Below are 14,432 nucleotides of genomic sequence, written 5' to 3' on the forward strand. Positions count from 1 at the left end.
GGAAGCGTGATCTTTTTTGAAGCTTCCTACCGAGAAATAGACGTTTTCTGAAGATTAAACTCAAAAATAGCATTCTGTGTACAGTGTTACTTTTTAAAAGCGTGCTTTATGTAACAGCTCTGTGTTGTTCATGACGTTAGTGCATATCAACAAACATCAGACTGTCACTCAAGATCTGGATTAAATGCAATCTAACATCGTTAATGAAAGGTTATATTGCACACGTTGCTGCCTAATCATATCTTACATACAGCCTCAAAGTATGGCCTTAAACCAGAAGTGACAGAAGTACTTAGATCTTGTAACATGTAAAAGTCCTGCATTCAAAATGTTCCTCAAGTGAAAGTAGAAAAGTATTGTCATCAAAATATAGTGAAAGTAGCGACAGTGAAAGTAGTCTTTGTGCAGATTGGTCCATTTCAGAATAATATATATGATATGTTTTATAATGATTGATCATGAAAGTGTTCTCAAAGCTGGTGAAGGTGCAGCTAGTTTGAATGGCTTTGTATACTGCAGGGTAGCTGGTGGATTTACTCCAGGTGGAACTAAAGTCTGATTAACACTTGATTATATTTCACATCATTCATCCACATCTGTGAAGTAACTAAAGGTATTAAATACATGTAGTGGAGTAGAAGTACACCATGTACCTCTGAATTGTAGTGGAGTAGAAGTACACCATGTACCTCTGAACTGTAGTGGAGGAGAACAAATGGAAATCTACTTAGTAACTAATCTACTTAGTAACTAATCTACTTAGTAACTAATCTACTTAGTAACTAACACCACTCCCTAAAATCAGATCCATTTCATTACACTGATGCATAGCAATCTTAAAAAGTGTCAAATGATTTATAATGGCCTCCAGCAGACCAGGGTAATGAGTTTGGACATGTTTATCTTTTTGAGGGCAATTGGGCGTTTTCTATTATATTGTATCTATTAAATCAGCATAATGGTTTAAAGTGTCCACGCGCGTTAAGGATAGAGTTGCATATCAAGCATGAGCTTCAGTGAGAATAAAGTGACTCATTTGACATGCATGCTTTCCCTCTGCCAATGACCTCTCTGTGGTTCCTTCTGTAACTGCCAGAGATCAGCCCACTCTGCCAACAACTATGTTGACAGGACTTTGTATTTATGCTTGGATGCTGTTTGAAAATGAAACCTAACTAAAGATAACTCCTGTCGCTCTCGATTAAAAAATAAATCCTCTAGCTTGGCTGTGTCCTACAGTGCAGTCCTGTCTCAGTCCGATTCTTCCCGTTAGGCCTGATCCACGCAGATATTGTTTTGTGTTCGCTGTAATCAGTTGTATTTGCAATTCTTACCTAAGAAGGTTATTTACCTGAAACACCGGAGCTGCTCATTGTTTACACAGGGCGTCGTGTGTGTGTGTGTGTGTGTGTGTGTGTGTGTGTGTGTGTGTGTGTGTGTGTGTGTGTGTGTGTGTGTGTGTGTGTGTGTGTGTGTGTGTGTGTGTGTGTGTGTGTGTGTGTGTGTGTGTGTGTGTGTGTGTGTGTGTGTGTGTGTTGTGTGTGTGTGTGTGTGTGTGTGTGTGTGTGTGTGTGTGTGTGTGTGTGTGTGTGTGTGTGTGTGTGTGTGTGTGTGTGTGTGTGTGTGTGTGTGTGTGTGTGTGTGTGTGTGTGTGTGTGTGTGTGTGTGTGTGTGTGTGTGTGTGTGTGTGTGTGTGTGTGTGTGTGTGTTGTGCAATTAATCGTATTTTAATCGCGATTACGATTATGGTTTGCGACGATTATGAAAACAGCATAATTGACAAAATACGATTATTTTGCTGGGTGCGCTTTCGCCCCTCCCTAAAAGCCCACTCGGCCACGTGGGAGTGACATGTGTTGTGAGTGTTCAGCGCAAGCGAAGATGTCAGAACAAGAGCAGCAACTCGTTAAAAAGAAGGGTCGCGGGGAGATTCCCAGTCGATCGCGAGATGTGTCTAAAAATAGAACAACAATATTCTGTTTTATCGTTAATGTCCTATAACATAATCTTCCTGTGCCAGAATAATGCACTTGAACGCATCAAAGCTTTGTGATTGGCCGGCCTCACCCCATGTGTCCGGGCGTGGCTGGTGAGCAGTGCACTAGTTCGCTGACGTTGTCGTGTCAACAGCATGGATGGTCAACAGGAGTGACAGTCCGCACACACACAAGACCGCAATTATGGCAGAAGCAAAAAAGCCCAAAATATATAATTTGCACTCCAAGTGGGAGGGTCATTATTTTTGTATCTATTCCAATTCAAAGTCCATCTGTCTCATCTGCAATGCGAGCGTGGCTTTATCGAAGAAGGGTAATTTAGGAGCGGCATTTCAAAACAGTGCACAAACGCTACGAGACGGAATTCCCTCCTAATTCTGCCCTACGCTCCAAAAGGGGAGGGGCCTGAAAGTCAGTGTTCTTGCGAAACACATGAAGTCTTTCGAAGACGGCGAAGTTGTGAAAGAAGCATTCCTGGAGGCTGCCGACGCGCTTTTGTGGGACAGTAAAAATAACAGCAGCATTTCAACAGGTTTTTGATATAATAAAAACTCAATTTAGATACCGTTATTAATCTGCTGTAAGTTTTAGTTTGTTTGAATTTATTCATGATAATTATTGTACAAAATGGTATAAGAATGCAAACATTAAGATCTGTTCTGTTTAAATTGATTATAGTCTATCAGTTCAGAAACTAGTGTTGCTTGCATCCTATTTTAAAGGCATTTCTTTTTATACTCTAATAAAATGCAACAAAAAATGGGTTTGATTCTATTAATGTTGTCTTTTTTATTGCACTGTTGCTGCAGCAGATTACTGTGTAGCTTCAGATCTGAGTTGTCTTATTAGTAAGCCTAATTTATACTTTTGTAGCAACACTATTTTTATATAATGGCAAAGAAAGGGTTCAGAGTCTTTTCTTTGTTCCTGTGTCATATGTGGCAGCACTGCCACAAGTTCCTCTTCAGAGAGGGTCTTCAGTACAGGTGGCAATATCGTCACCTGCCTGCGCTCATCTCTGAAACCAGACCATGTAAACAGGCTGGTGTTTCTTGCAAAACATCTTTAAGAGATGACACGAGCAGCCCTACCAGCATGGTGTGACCATGGTGGCCTAAACATTTTTATTTGGTCTTAAATTGTAGTTCAACATTTATTTCCTGTTACTTCTGGACCATGACGGTTGGCCAGCCTTCAACGTTTAACTGAGTGGAATATGTTTTACCAAAATGTTGGCTATATGTTAAGGAGTTTTCAGTAGGTTGTGCCAGTGCACTGCAACATGTTTGATTTCATTTATTTGGGTCTAATTTATTTTTATTTATCATATTAATATATGTTTAGTATGGTTTTGGAAGTGCGCTCCAACATATTTATTGATCTTGTTTATTGGTAAAATATTATTTGTTTTAAAGTTCAATAAATGGTCAATGAATAATCGTCAAAATAATCGTGATATCAATTATTGACCAAATAATCGTGATTATGATTTTTGCCATAATCGCACAGCCCTTGTGTTGTGTGTGTGTGTGTGTGTGTGTGTGTGTGTGTGTGTGTGTGTGTGTTGTGTGTGTGTGTGTGTGTGTGTGTGTGTGTGTGTGTGTGTGTGTGTGTGTGTGTGTGTGTGTGTGTGTGTGTGGTGTGTGTGTGTGTGTGTGTGTGTGTGTGTGTGGTGTGTGTGTGTGTGTGTGGTGTGTGTGTGTGTGCTGTGTGTGTGTGTGTGTGTGTGTGTGTGTGTGTGTGTGTGTGTGTGCTGTGTGTGTGTGTGTGTGTGTGTGTGTGTGTGTGTCCTGCAGAGTGTTCACATGCAGAAAAACCTTTATAACACAAGGGGACGGGTGATAACCGGAAAAGCATGACATGATACCTTTAACAAATTGTACCGTGTCATGAAAGGTGCCTTAAATAAAATGTGTTATTATTATAACATCTCTACAAACATTTATTTTTTAACAACAAAATGTTCCTAATGTTGATCTTAAAAACCGAATCTGCTTGGTTCACCCTCGTGTAAAACTACATACATGTGTGATTTTTCAAAGAGGTGTGGCACTGAGTAAAAGCTTGTTGTCATTAACACAAAGCATTCCTGACCGTCTCACTGTTCCCACACTTTGCCAGATCGTGACTGCGTGCCAGGCGTCATCCGAATTCCAACTAACCCACCACATCATCGGCTAATTAACTGATGCCTGAACATTAACACGTTGCACACGTTCCACCCTGACCGTTGACACCATCGAACAACGACACTTCAGTCTTGTCCTGTCAGCTGAGACTTGTTAGCTAAACATTTTTTCCATATGTGTCTCTCCTTCCAGATGTGGGGGCACGGTGGGAGCCATAGTGACGTGTCCTCTGGAGGTCGTGAAGACCCGTCTGCAGTCGTCCACCATCAACTTCTATATGTCTGAGGTCCAGCTCAGCACTGTCAACGGGGCCAGTGTGGCCCGCATGTCCCCCCCCGGCCCCCTGCCCTGCCTCAGGTGAGTACTCCATTACATTTACCCCCGTCACACCGCCTTATCGATTCTACACGTCTTACTTATTATCCATTCCTTATCAGTGCAGTACTATTGCAATTTAGAACAGCAAACTCCCTTGTAATGTTTAAAAGCACATTTTAAAAACCTCTCTTTTGTAATTTGGGTTAACTTTCAATGGTCACTGGTATCTTTGTCCATGTTGTACTGTATTTCTTTTCTATTTTACTTTCATTTTACATTTCATTTGAACATATTATCACTGTAGATCAGTGCTTCTCCGTGAGCGCCCCCTAGTGGTCCGTGAGTATATTGGTAACATTTCACATTTAAAATAAATAAATACATTTAGGTTTTCCGCACTCTGGCGGGAATATCTCCGCAATAGAGCGAGCTAAAGTTTCATGATATTGTTTCGATTGCATGATATGGCCCAGCACAACACCTTCATCACACATGTTGCCACTTGTTTGTACCCTTTTCAGGCGATTTGTAATCTGTTCTAGAACAACGATGCGATTTTGGATATTTGTGGAGTTTAAGAAACACTGCTGTAGATGTCCTATAGGGATGCTCCGATCGATCGGCCGCCAATCGTTATCGATCGGTGCTCTCTATAAAGGCCGATCAGGAGAGCCGATCACATGTCGTAAAGTACATGACACTTTTCTCAGTGCGCGGCAAAAATAGCTCGTCAAAATGGCTTCACCGGGCCGGTATTTTAAGATGTCCGAAAAAGACATTAAAATAGCGGTATGCAACGTGTGTGAAGCACACTGTGACGGACCGGTGAGCGGAGCGACACACACTAAGAGTTAGACCTAACACACTATTTTATCCACATCTGGAACAAGCTACACTAGTTATAAATTCCAGATCAGTGCATCCCTAATGTTTTATCTTGTTCTGTATTCATTTTAATATTGTTAAATATAACTCAAAGTTTCCCAAGCAGCAACTGCAAATCCATACATCTATAAATAAATAAATAAAATCCTATCTTCCTGGGATGTGTAAAATAAATGTGCATATTATTCCTGACATCAAAACAAGTGCAATATAGAACATAGTTAAATACTGCTGGAAGGAACGACAGCCAGGTTTTACATCTCAGCCACGAGGTCTGCTAGTTTTAGCTTATTTAAAAAATATCTATACATTTGTCAATTCTTCACAGGATTAATATTAGTGTATGTGTTAAATAGAATAGACCGTGAATCCATACATGTATAACTACATAAATGATATCTTATCTTCCTGGAATTTGTAAAATAAAAGGCATATTATTCCTGACATCCAAAACAAGTGCGATTTAGAAAAGAGTTTAAGACATAGAAGGGACGACAGCCAGCTTTTACGTCTGAGCCGCACCGTCTACAAGATTTAGCTTATTTCTAATGAAGCGAAACTGTTTTATACTGTCAGCTTTTAGTTCAGCTTGTTGAGTGCAATTTGCTATTCGGTTAATTAGTTTGCTCTGGCTAAAACCTGGTGGTGGTGACGGGCAGACTGCAAAGAAAACAGTTGGGAAAATAAGTGTGTGTAAATATTCTGAAACAAGGTTTGTGGGACATTGCTACGTCGTACACCCGATGCATTATTTGCATGCATTCTACAAAATGATGTCTTAACTTACACCTCAGTAACCCGTGTTTATTATGATCAGTGTTTCCGCCAGTCCAGGGCTGAGAGGGCGTCCACCCCGAGAGGCGTGTGGCGTCGTGTGGCGTGACTTGCATTTTGAATTGAGCCGTCCCTTATAGATACTATCTCTTTACGTATGCACACACACACACAATTTTGAATTGAGCCGTCCCTTATACTATCTCTTTACGTATGCACACACACACACAATTTTGAATTGAGCCGTCCCTTATACTATCTCTTTACGTTTGCATACACACAATTTTGAATTGCGCCGTCCCTTATACTATCTCTTTACGTTTCCTTGCCGACGGGGACACCCCTCCTGGCACGGTCCTTGGAAGATGCGGCGATGTTTTGTTTTTTGTTGTCACAGGAACGTGCTTTGCTGGCGGTGAAAATAATCCCACCAGACTCCTTTGCCCCTCCAACAGAGGGATGTCCTTTTTCCTTTTCGTCATTTAAAGCGATAAAAACTCGTTCTTCTCTCAAAGTATTTATTTTTTTGGACGCCCTCGGCTCCAGTTCGGGGCGTTCCGAGCTGAATAAGGGCGTCAAATGACGGCAAGACGCCCCCCTGGCGGAAACACTGATGACGATTGTCTGAGTTTTAACCAATGTGAGTTAGATGTAGCTCGTGGTTCCTCCTCCCTGTTCTAACAGAGCTTTGGGTTCCTTCTTCAGGCACCATTTCTTTGCTGTTTGGTCCCTGAAACCCTCTCTCTTTGGGAAAACCATACACAATCGCTTTAGCCAAACAGGAAATGTTATTTAAAAAATCCAACTGTTCTGTTATCTTTTAAGATGTTCCTAAATCTTTGATACCTCAGGACTCTTTGTGGTCAGTTGTGACAGGCCTTTCCCTACGTTATGTTTAATTATTCAAAATGCATCTTTGATTTGAGTGGATTCCCAGTTGTGATGTTAAAGGAAATTTAGATCCGCTCCGTGAAGAAGAAGAGAATGGCTGGCTTCTTCTAAATTGTTGACACCATGCCACTTCTCAAATCCACTGAGTTAAGTTACATTGAAATAAAATGCCAGTCACTGTAACAGCAGAGACTTCATTCTGTCGTCTGGCAGAATAATCCCCACTAAATACATTTTGGAATATTATCAAAATCCAAGTGTTACCAGTGTTTCAAACACATGCTAAAATGCCTCCTGGTCATTTACGTTGTTTCGTAGTAGATTAAGTTCCTTGCGAGACACAAAGGTAGCAGACATATCTTCGTCAAGTTTGTTATTATAAAATAAGACGGAGCATTATGTAGCCTGCAGCCACTACCAATCAAAAACATCACGACATATTGCAGGCATTAGCGGTCAGTGAGGCGGCATGAAATTAATTTCACTGATTTGCACAGCAGCGTCAGGACACGGCACAAACTGAGCTCAGAAGACAGGAGCACATCTGCTTTGCATAAGCTCTTCACAAACACCATTCAATTGGAAACTCTTATGGCTGCTAGTAACTGGTAACCCTTCCGTTTGGTGTGTCCCCTACAACTATTGGTGTATACCCTCCTCAATACAAAAGCATTTTAAACGGACAAACAACTGACCATCTTTCTATTGTTAGCTGCTGACTGGGGTGAGGGCTTTGCATGTAGGCTAAAGTTCCTCCTAAAGTGGAAGGACAGAGAAAGGCCATGTTGTATTTATAACAAGGGTTAGTCCTGATATGTTAATGTTCTCGTGAGATGTCAGGACAACCTTTACCTTACATTTGGGATGGAAACTTTGCCTTCAAGGTGGTGCTAGATCCAGGGTCGCCATATTCATACGGTTACGAAATTGAAAGTGACCTGTGGGTGTTACTTGAAGTCTTACATCTGTTGAATGCACTTACTTTCTCATAATGCATTTGTAAAGTAGATAACCTAGCCTGCATTGATAACTATCCATAATAACTTGCTTTGAGACTTCTTCTCGCTGCTTTTGTAGGCGCGTTCCCTTGTTACCACCAACAGTGTGAAACCATTGCTGCAATGTGTAGATTAAAAAAGGTGACTCTCAGATAACTCCCATTGTGTTAAAGCAGGGGTGGGGACCGTATACGGACCGTGAGACCATTTTTAGTAGGGCTGCTCGATTATGGCAAAAATCATAATCTCGATTATTTGGGTCAATAATTGAATTTGCGATTATTAAATTTGATTATTCATTGACTTTGAAAACGTCCATTTATTGTACTTTAAAACAAATACAAATAATAATTTGAACTTTTTAACTGTTGAATTATATGTTCAGGGTAATCACCTGAAAAACCAATACAAAATAAAGTAAATTATACATTCATGTCTACATTTTAATAAATAATATCAAAATAATAAATACCAATAAACAAGATCAACAAACATGTTGCAGTGCACGGTCACAACCTGAAAACTCCTTAACATATAGCCAACATTTTGGTAAAACATATTCCACTCACTCCACTGATCAATAATTGATATCACGATTATTCAAAACGATTATCCATCTACTTTGAAAACATCAATTTATTGGAGAAAACACATTTGAACAGTGTTTTTAACCGTTGATTTCCCTGAACTTTAAGTATAACTCAACTGAAAAAAAAATAAAAAAAATCGTTTTATTTCGATTACGTTGTTTTCGTAATCGTTGCAAGCCATAAACGTAATCGCGATTTAAAATACGATTAATTGAGCAGCCCTTCCATTTGGTAATTTATAAACACACGCAAAAAAGAAAAAAATTAAAGAAATCTAGACCGCAAAAAGATTAAACAAGCGAGTGTCTGTTTTTCCTGCCCAAGGTCAGGGTCCTTGAACACAACACGCGCCTAACGTGTCATCACGTGGTATATGTCTCGTCTGGCAGGGCTGTAGTGCTGACGGAGAGCACCAGAACGTCTCTCCAGCACGGTACCCATAAGGAGCCGTACACATGCCGCAGTTTCTGCGTGGCTGTGTCTTTAGTTGAAAGCCCAGTGGCGATCTGTTCATCTGTCATTCTGATCATACAGTCAATAACTGTTGTTATTAGCATCTGGTTAGCTAGCTATGCTAACGAATATAAGAAGCTTTTTCTACAACCAGTGAGGTGAAGGCACATCTTTATATGATCATTATAGTTATAAAAACATAAGAGAATAAAGTAAACAGGTATACAATACTATATGACAGTAAAAAAGTTGTTATTAATAAAGAAGAATACAGTTTTAAGTGATTTGTAAAATATCCATAAAGAAAAATAAAATCTGTTTACAGTTCTGTTTCATCTGGGTGTTGAGAGATGTATCCATAGATCTCCTAATGTTGCTCTCAAAGTGAACCAGATTGATGCTTTTAACTTCAACATTTAACAGGTTAGGTCCCCCCCCCCCCCCCCCCCCCCCCCCCCCCCCCACTTACATCATGTCCACATGGACAGGAAACTAAATACATTTGCACACATCTTGTGTCCATATCTTTCTGTTTTGGTGGTCATGCCACACCCTGCACGTGCATGCGCGAGTCATGGCAAGATATCTGGATTCAGAGTTTGCTTTTTCTTTGCACAGCATGAATGAAAGGCGAAATGAATGGGCTGTGATTTTAGTTTTTTTAAGCAGAGGTCAATAATTTGTACGGCCCTCTGAGGATGTTGAAAAAATTGAAATGGCCCTTGAGAGGAAAAAGGTTCCCCACCCCTGCTCTAATATCTCTAAATGTAGATTGAATGGACCCAGTATCATCACACTACACCCCACCAATCTTCAAGACAATTGGGTTCATTCACTGGTGATCAGTTGGCCCGGAAAAAACATACGTAAACAGAAACTTTGAAATTTCTTGTTCTTGATATTTTAATTGGAATTATATCTGTAAATTAGACAAAACTTCCAGAAATCTGACAATATTGGTAGAAATAATGTTAACACACCAGTCAAACCTAAACATAACTAAAACATGCACGGTGGAGTTATAATACGTACTTACTTTTTTTCTGTGTTTTCTGTTTTCAGGTTGATCCTGAAGAAAGAGGGTTACCGCTCTCTCTTCAGGGGCCTGGGGCCAAACCTGGTGGGAGTGGCACCTTCTAGGTAAGCTGTCACCTTTAATCCTCATCGTATGTTTAGCAATGTGTACATATTGAGCTATAAAGTGTTGCAGTGATGATGCAGTGCATGACATTAAGGATCTAAGCTAATTTACAGATGGCTCTGAGCCCAATAGAGATTGCCCTGAAAAATGCGCGCGGACGAAATGACGCACGCAGGGTTTAGGGGGCCTCCCCCTAGAACATTTAGATGTTTGCAGGTCTTAGATGCTGTCTGGTTCTCTAGACTGAATTATAAGATGAACCACCACAATATTATATAGTACAATTTCAATTGTATTCTTCATTTCACTTGTTTGTTCTTGTTTGTGTTTGCTCGCTTGCATGCCCTGCTATAAGAAATACTTAAGTTGTTGGTCAAGACACTTTCCATCTGATGAAGGCAGATGCCTTCCCAGATGTAAAAAAGTAGAAAACATTACATTCAGTTATTACTACCAAAACAAACATTATTTACACTATTATGGCCCCTGTTAAAAATGTTTGTAATGTTATCTACTGTAAGTTGGTCGAACGAATGCCTCCTCATCCGGAAGCTGACCGAGCAGACCCGAGCAGCAGTCGAGAGGAGCCGAGCGCATCCGCGAAGCACACAAAATGGCGACGTCAGAGTTCCCGTTAGCCGGCAAATCTAAATCTCTTCGGTCAAAATAATTTCCCTTTAGCGCAATACCGCTTCAGTTGCGCCACTTATGTGACAGACAAGAAGAGTATGTGACAGACGAGAATAGTCAACTCTAATGTCTAACACGTAATGTGGAGAAAGAGATGTCCTGGATGGGTTGATTGTGCGTTGATCTGTTGGTAATGCGTCGGGGTTCCGGTGGGCATGTAAAGAAATGCATAATGCTGCGCTATACTTTGTGGCCTCACCCGGTTGCATAGCGACACTTATTGTTTAGGTGTCTTTTAATAAGCAGGTAGTCCTATCATTAGCTAGAACTAGCTGGATCTGATCGATATGGACATAAACGCGAGTGAAGTCTAATCTGACGGGAGAGAGAGATCAGCTGCTGCTGACGAGTCGACACGCAGCTCTGCATGATCACCTGCAGCGGTGAGCGAACAAAACACACACTTCAGGTTAGAATATCACACGTAGCTATTTTAATGACCTCTCAAACTACCGTAACTAGTTATAGATATGTTTAGTTTTACTGTCGGGTCACTCATACTGGATCCGCGAGCTGCATGATACTGGCATAATAGATTGCTCGATCGGGCAACCAGCATGTGAGGCTTCATTGCCCGAGCTAAATACTAGATGGCCATCGGGCAGTCGTTAATGTCGAGCCCTGGATGATGCATTTACAACCCGCGGGTTAGCATTGCAAGGGCTCCCTCGACAAAAAGCCAATGGGATATTTCTATTGGAAGAAAATAAGATCTGTGTCAAACATTCTCATGATACTTACATGTTTGTTCAACAGGATAATGTCCACTCATTAAAACCACTTTTATTATAGTCAAAGTGTAAACGTTAGGCTATAAGCTAACTACATCCTGGTCACATGACTTCACGTCACCAGCGCTAAGCTAAAGGTGGCTAATGTTTGGCGTGATGACGTTTAGTCGTCTCATTTAGACACTTGTTAGCAACCACTGTTTTTAAGACACAGCGAGGTATTTACTGACATATTTGATTTCACACAACAAAAGCTTGTTCTACTCAGCTTGTGTCACAGGGGGTCCGCGGGGTCTTAAAAAGTATTAAAAGTTGATAAATCAATTTAGCGAAAATTAAGGCTATTAAAAAGAATTAAACGGCATTTTCCAAGGTATTACATTTTGTAGCTTGTTTTCAATAAGTCTATAAATGGTCCAGAGAGGTTGTATTCTACAGTGTGCCTGAATGTAATCGTTGCGTAGGTGTGTAGTGTGATTCTGTGTAGTTTATTGATGGCATCCCGTTGGATTTGACGTCATCTGAACAGGACATCGCACGCTCACGGCTTGATAGCGCGCGAAGGTCCGTTTACGCCGGTTGCTAAACAACATCGTTAAGTCTGCGTCCAAATGGTTCGAAGATAAAGAGAAAGGACAATCAATACTGTATATAGTCAATGTGCGTGTCGCCAATGTAACCGGTTGAAACTCAAAGTGGCGATGAGGTCTTAAAATGTATGGAAAGGGTCTTAAAAGGTCTTACATTTGACTTCAGGATTCCTGTGTTAAACACAGACCTTGTTTCATAACCCTAAAATGCTGACTCATTCCTGCACAACTCTGTTAGTTTTGTCTTCAACTAAATAGTTACTTAGTAAAGTCAATTGCAAAACTCAGTATCTCTTTGACAAATAAACATTTGATAACATTGTTAATCTGCTAAATTGTGTCTCCAGTGCCGTTATCCCTCTCCAGATGAAATCCTGCAGCATTAAGCTCAGTAATGTGAACGTAGCCAAAATGTCTACTGTGAAAGAGTGTGATACTGCGAGGAGAACACATCTAAAGCCCAGGGAACCACATGCCGCTCAGTCAGTGCTCTTTAAATCAAATGTGTGCATTAGCACATTTCAGGAATCGAAATCTGAACTTTGGATAAGGCCAGGTTCAAAATTCTTGTTTCATTTTGTAGTCATATTAGTATCTAAGGCTTTTACAGAAGGGATATTGGATATCTCTTTTTATCACTCCATAAATCAGAAAATACTGTCAACAGCCCTAAAATATCCATTTTCGCCATGTTTTTAGGTATACAATGTTGTATAATTCAGGCTATGAATGATATATGAACAAACCCTTCTGTAAAAGCCTTCATAATATTGATAGGAATTAGGGCCGGGACTCGATTAAAAAAATTAATCTAATTAATTAGAGGCTTTGTAATTAATTAATCGAAATTAATCGCATTTTTAATTGCATATACATATTTGACCTAAGAACAGTGAGAAGCAATTTTTTTTTCACATGGATTTTAGTATACCATTAGGCGCATTCACACCGCAGTACTTTTCCCACAAAGGTTCATGAGAATTTAGTTCATGAGAACTCTTTGAACCTGGGGGAGGATTAGGCAAATGAAGCCGCTGACGTCACTTCTTCTTCTACTTTGGGTTTACTGGCAGGCCGCAAACCACTTCACGGCGTATACTGCCGCCCAAAGTCCCCGGCCGGAAGTCCCCGGAGTTGGGGACTGGCTTCAGTAGAAGCTGCTGGGAGTCCCAGCAGCCTTCCGAGTAAATCGCCAGAACGCCGACACCTCCTCATCTCCACCGCTCCCATGTTTTATTTTGTGTTGCCATAAGTTAGTCTCTCTGCGTTTCTGCGCTGGGCTAATGATAATGCTAATAATGCTAATGCGAGGATAATAAAATGGCGGCTTCACAAAACTTTTTGGGAGTTTTACGGGGCGTGGTTTGCAATCCGCCCAGCCAATCAGAAATATAGCTCTTTTCTCACAAGAGAGCCGTGCGAAAGTCCCTGCTCTCTAGCAGCTCTCTGCTCTCTAGCAGGGACTTTCGTCGGGGTAAAAAGGTTCTCATTAACTAATTTTAATACCGGCTCTTTTTGGTGTGAACGCGATAAAAGAGGCTAACGTCCACGCTAGCTTCCACGCTAGCTGCTATATGTTTTGCATTCAGGTGATACTTGAGGCTTGATGTGCTGCGGTGATATGCGAATTCCTTTTTGCATAATTTGCACACAACCGTGCTCTTATCGACGCTTCCATCCCTCCGTTTTTTAAAACAACATTTCCCACTGTTGTTCACTGTGGTTTGTTGTTGTCTGAAGTCATGAACGTTAGTTGGTGCTCCAGTATAATCGGTACGCCTGAAACTCATCCAGTGAGAAACGTTCCGCTGTGCAAAAATAAGTGCGATTAAAATGCGTTAATTTTTTTAACGCGTTAATTTTTGTGTAATTAATTAATCTTAATTAACGCGTTAAAGTCCCGGCCCTAATAGGAATATAACTGGAAGGTTTGGTGTCTCTACGTGCTACTGAAGTGGACATTTCGAACTCGGAGTAGGAGAAAAAACTCATTTTGAGAAAACGACCTTTAAAGATTGCAGTGAGGCGCTAGCTAAACCCTCCTGTTCTTTGGATGACAGCTTGCGCACTCCTTGAACGTATTTCATGTTCGGGGTCATTTGTTTTTTATATAACCTTGCTTCGTGCAAGTGACAATTGTTGTCATCTTCTCTGTGAAAGTTTTTTTCACCGTTCTTTTGCCATTTTGAGATTTCAATTTCTAGCGGAAAGCTAACCAGGAAGTGTTTTTAGCACACCACGTGAC

At 40.7% G+C, this 14,432-nt stretch overlaps 3 protein-coding genes across 3 annotated transcripts in view; 2 read left to right on the plus strand and 1 right to left on the minus strand.

Moving 5' to 3' along the window:
- LOC117538274 (gastrula zinc finger protein xLCGF3.1-like) overlaps positions 1-4,143 on the minus strand; it is a 5,846-nt gene extending 1,703 nt beyond the window's left edge. The window contains exon 1 of the mRNA XM_034203874.1: positions 4,100-4,143. Coding sequence (XP_034059765.1) covers positions 4,100-4,143 — 44 coding nt within the window. The remainder of the gene's footprint in view (positions 1-4,099) is intronic.
- Positions 1-14,432, plus strand: part of LOC117538267 (oocyte zinc finger protein XlCOF6-like) — a 115,981-nt gene that overhangs the window by 54,370 nt on the left and 47,179 nt on the right.
- Positions 4,319-14,432, plus strand: part of LOC117538271 (solute carrier family 25 member 36-A-like) — a gene marked incomplete at its 5' end in the record, with an annotated part of 33,640 nt that continues 23,526 nt past the window's right edge. Inside the window, 2 exon segments of the mRNA XM_034203870.1 lie at positions 4,319-4,483; positions 10,098-10,175. Coding sequence (XP_034059761.1) covers positions 4,319-4,483; positions 10,098-10,175 — 243 coding nt within the window.

Source organism: Gymnodraco acuticeps, unplaced genomic scaffold, assembly GCF_902827175.1.
Source record: "Gymnodraco acuticeps unplaced genomic scaffold, fGymAcu1.1, whole genome shotgun sequence".
In the NCBI taxonomy this organism is placed as follows: Eukaryota; Metazoa; Chordata; class Actinopteri; order Perciformes; family Bathydraconidae; genus Gymnodraco; species Gymnodraco acuticeps.